The 4,807-nt window shown below is 41.1% G+C and overlaps 1 protein-coding gene across 3 annotated transcripts; it reads left to right on the forward strand.

The window, feature by feature from the left end:
• The first annotated feature begins 8 nt into the window (after window positions 1-8).
• On the forward strand, window positions 9-4,462 carry LOC125509049 (vacuolar protein sorting-associated protein 32 homolog 2-like). 3 transcript variants are annotated; one of them, XM_048673921.1, is made up of 7 exons: window positions 9-141; window positions 861-960; window positions 1,394-1,479; window positions 1,558-1,649; window positions 1,742-1,856; window positions 1,952-2,147; window positions 4,136-4,462. In XM_048673921.1, the coding sequence occupies exons 1-6, from the start codon at window positions 64-66 to the stop codon at window positions 2,141-2,143; spliced, it is 663 nt and encodes a 220-aa protein (XP_048529878.1). In that variant the 5' UTR covers window positions 9-63; the 3' UTR covers window positions 2,144-2,147; window positions 4,136-4,462. The 3 variants fall into 3 exon arrangements, with proteins under 3 accessions (XP_048529878.1, XP_048529880.1, XP_048529879.1); XM_048673923.1 differs by lacking the exon at window positions 4,136-4,462 and adding an exon at window positions 3,573-3,995; XM_048673922.1 differs by lacking the exon at window positions 4,136-4,462 and adding an exon at window positions 3,582-3,995.
• Window positions 4,463-4,807: the final 345 nt, after the last annotated feature.

The following is a 4,807-nucleotide window of genomic DNA, read 5'->3' on the forward strand; positions in this document are numbered from 1 at the left end:
AATGATTATACCTCACCATGCTTCTGTGTCAGCAGGTTCCAAGTCCATATTTGAGGTGCCACCATGTTCAACAGGTTATTTGGGAAGCCCAAGGAGCAGGCCAACGCCGGCGCGTTGGCCACTTTGGATAAGTTAAACGAGGTGAGGCGTCAAGTCTACTGTTTTGTTTTTCTTATACCGTCTACACTTTGGATAAATTAACGGAAATGCTAACTGGCGAACGTTCGCTGGGAGCGGGTAGCAAATCGAATGTTTTTATGGCAACTTAATTGTGGCGAGGATGGCAACTTTAGTTTGCAAACACAGCAAATTCTGGCCAAAAAATGAAATGAAGCGAATTTGCCATGTTCTCCAACTAAACTTGCCGCCCTTGGCAAACATAAATGGCCATGCAAATTGTTCGCAACTGCCATGCTTCTCAGCTGACGTTCACTGGATCAGAGGGTCCTGAATTAAAGAGGTAGTTAACCTTGCTAGCTTGTATAATTAAGTTGTTGAATGCACGATTAAGATTCTGACGGTCATTTTGTATCGCATTGGCAGCTTCTGATCAACTAGCTCTTTAATTTTCTGTCTTGGTATATGGGGAATTTAGTGTGTAGGAATTCTCATGTGATTTCAGCTTCGTTCAAGTGTATTTGGTGTGCAAACTTTGTATGATTAATAAACTCTTGTCCTTTCTTTCGTCGTCTGCTTCTGAAGTTGCAAACCTTAAGCTAGTAGCCTCTTAAGGAGGGAAGATGGCCTCTATTTGCTGATCTAGTGGTGAAGAACTATCCTAGCGTTACAATCAATTTTGGACACTTGCCTATTATATTATATAAACATTTTAGAATTCTCACAATTTTTTATGTATTTAGACTCTTGATATGCTGGAGAAGAAAGAGAAAGTGTTAGAGAAAAAAGCAGGTGCGGAGCTTGAGAGGGCCAAGGAGTTCTCAAAAGCAAAGAATAAAAGAGGTATGGTTGATCACCATAGCATGCTCCCCCCCCCCCCCCCCCCCCCCCCCCCCCCCCCCTCCTCCTGTTGATTGGAGGCAATGCTTTTCTCAAAGTAAAATGGTAAATCAACGTCTGTTATACACAGGCCATGGTCCTACTTCGCAATGATCATCTATGTTTCTGCATTTTGATCCAATGTGTATAAGGTGCATGTTTTGTGTAGTGTTTTATGGAAGCCAACCTTTACCGTCATTTTACTTAAAGCAGTGATGATTCTTCATGTAGCTAAATACAGCTTATTCATTTTGCTTCTGTCCACTCTTTCTTCTCCAGTTGAGAAAATCTGATTACCTTGGAATGTTATCTGGTCTTAATTATTATGTAATGTAGAATAGAGTATTACAGAACTGCAGAAATACCGCATGTCAATTGAATCACTGTTTTTCATCAGCGGCTATCCAATCATTGAAGAGGAAAAAACTTTATGAGCAGCAAATTGAGCAGCTTGGGAATTTCCAGTTGAGAATCCATGATCAGGTTACCTCCTAGTTCTAACTATGTTTTTCTCCTGATTGTTGCATCCATGTATCTCACAGTGTTAATCTTGTTATATAGATGATCATGTTAGAAGCTGCTAAAGCTACCACAGAGACTGTTGATGCATTGAGGACTGGAGCTAAAGCTATGAAAGCGATGCAAAAAGCAACGTGAGTATTGGTTCATTTTAATTTAGGATTTGCTCCACTAATTGTTTCCTGGAATTGAGGTCTCAAGATGAACATTTTTCTTTGTGCTACAGAAATATCGATGATGTCGACAAGACTATGGACGAAATTAATGAACAGACAGAAAACATGAAACAAATACAAGATGCTCTGTCAGCTCCTCTTGGAGCTTCTGCTGATTTTGACGAGGTAACTCACTAGCCAATTAGGATTTATGATCTTGGGGTTTAGATTTCATTCCTGTTCTGATGCATTTAATACCTACCACACTGAAAATTTGACAGGATGAACTGGAAGCGGAGCTGGAAGAGTTGGAGGGAGCAGAGTTGGAATCTCAACTACTGGAGCCTGTTGTAACTATTCCTATTCATACGACACCCGTCCCAGGCAAGGCACAACCAACTCGTCCTGCTCCACAGAAAGCATCGGCTGAGGAGGATGAGCTTGCTGCACTGCAAGCTGAAATGGCATTGTGATCAGGTCATTGATTTATCCTTTGTTTGATATTGTAATGTATTATGCTCTTCCGTCCATCTGACCAAACGCTTACTAATCGCTTGCTGAGTTTAGTAATTGAAATGATCTCAAATTCTATGGGTCACATATATCTTAAATCTTCTGCATAGATGCAGTCAGTAGCTAACTGCATAGTATGTACTCCCTGCGTAAAATTTTATAAGATCGTTTAGATCACTAAAGTAGTGATCTAAAAGATCTTATAAAAGTTTACAGAGGAAGTACCATAAGAGATTAACCCATGCAATTGTGTTCATTAGAATTTTCTGGGTCTAGTCAGGATTTAGGACACATACGATCTTTTTAAAACATGAACTGGCATTCTAGGTTGACATCTATCTGAGGGTGGTGGTGTAACCTGTTGGCTACTAGCCCCATGAAGAGTTGGCCAGGAGATCAACCGTCTAATCTGAGTTGTAGTGTTTTTTTCTCGAGAGTACGCAAATTGCGTACCATATTTTTATAGAAGGCAGCAAAGATAGTTTACAAGAGAACCTATCGGCATTGCACGACACTCCACACAAGAAAATTACTCTTATCGTGATACTGTCTAGAGACACCATACCCGGAACATTCCAGTCCCATAGTTCATCGATAATCTTAGACACTAAACAAATGACTGAATGTTGCTGCTCCCCATTGTGAAACATCCTAGCGTTGCGCTGCTTTCAAAGGCTCCAGGATATAAGAATGACCACCGAATCGAATCCTTTCCTTAGCGTCTTTGGCAACGGCTGTCTGGCTGTAGACCATCACTCTTCTAAACAGTCATTGGTCGTCGGAGCGGCGATCTGGATATTGAGTGCAGCAAGGCACTTATGCCAAGTTTCTCGAGCATAGACACACTGTGTGGGGATGTGATCTACCATGTCCAACTCCTAGAAGCAAGTGAAATATGAGAGGTTTGCTGTTGCAGCCCATGCCTGTGTCGACGGTCCGAGGTCCAACACTAAAATAAGTTCTTGATCTTAAGTTCAACTGCACCAACGAAAACAATTGGCACATTCAGGATGCATGTAGACCAATATGCTACGAACTTGTTAGAATTATCTTTAGCACTGAAAACATTTGTCATGCGCATTTTTACAATGAGGAAAAGGAGGAGAGGGGGTTGGTTGGTTGGTGTATTTCTTGAATCTCAAAGATGTTTGTACGGTGGGATTCTTTGGTCCAGCTGAACTGGTTCAGCAAAGCATTTCGCTTCACACTTGTTTGAGCTAGTTTGTTAGAATCACCAGAATAAATTCTTGCCTATCCAAGGTTATGCCATTTCCCTCTTGTGCGCGGGTAGCCTTCTCTTACGTTCTAGACGTGGTTACTTAAATTTTTGTCTGTTCTCTCATTTTATCTTCTCGCACCATCTTCCCTCATTTGACCAAACACCTCTAGGATTTGCAGTTTCTGGGAGGAACACATACAAGAAGGTTAGTTTCTTGACTCATGCATGTACTAAGCGAGCTGTGGCTGCTGGAGCCACTGCAGGGACAGCTACCTGGGAGTCAGGACCAGTTGGGTGGTGCTATCACTGATAGATTCACCAGATCATGTCTGTCAGCATGTCTGGAAACTCCTGAAGAGAGAACTGACTGCAAATTATATCCAGTTTAGGGAGCTGAGTGTAATTTTCAAAGCCAACTAATACTACTGTACAAATTCTTAAGCACCCGAAAACAATGTGTCACCCAGGTCACGTGTTACCCCCTTCATGCTTCTTACAAGAGACTAGAACCGTTTGTTTGAAATCGACATTGATTACATTTTCCTGGAATGAACTTGCTACTGTTATCAGATTTTACAGAATTTGTTTTATTCTGTTCAAGATGGATGATGTTGGAAGGATTTTCATTTATTACGGGAATTTTGTTACGCTGATTCTCCATTTTTTATATGCTCCTGCTTTGTGTTTGTATTTCTTTGCATGAACTCTCTTAACACTAACTGAAAACCCGCAGGCTCCCAGTGAAGAAAGAGTTGAAATGTACAAATGATTGGCTGGACGGTACGTGGTCGCAGGCCAGTCTGGCTACACATATATTTGCCCGTGTGTGTATAATCTTGGGTGGGAGACATTTGACGAACGAGGCAGGAAAGGCTGCTCCAGTCCAGTGTTTATTTCTATCTAGTTGTTTGATTGAAGGTCTGTTTCCCGGACATAATTTTTGGCACGGTCAGCTCCATTCCAGGTCGTGTGCAATGCTCATTGTTGTGGCACACTATTTACTGTTGACCCGTATTATCTCTTGCCATGTATCAAGTTATCTCATTCCAGTGTTCGCTAATTTGGTGTGTTGATGAGACAGTTCTTTCCTTTTAATTCTATATATACAACTCACCAGTACTATTGAGTTTGGCACTCCCTCCGTTTCTAAATTCAAGTCTTTCTAGAGATTCCAAAAGGGACTACATACGAAGTAAAATGAGTGAATCTACACTCTAAAATATGTATGTATATCTGTATGTAGTACCTATTGAAATCTCTAAAAAGACTTGTATTTAGGAACAGAGGGAGTATTTATGATATCAAATTCTTGTGTAGCCAAAATCCAATTCCAGTTTCTTAAATCTAGGCCCAGTTCATAGGAGCCAGTGAAACTTCTGGTGCTCATTCTAGACCGATTCCCTAA

Source organism: Triticum urartu, chromosome 5 (assembly GCF_003073215.2).
Source record: "Triticum urartu cultivar G1812 chromosome 5, Tu2.1, whole genome shotgun sequence".
Lineage (NCBI taxonomy): Eukaryota > Viridiplantae > Streptophyta > Magnoliopsida > Poales > Poaceae > Triticum > Triticum urartu.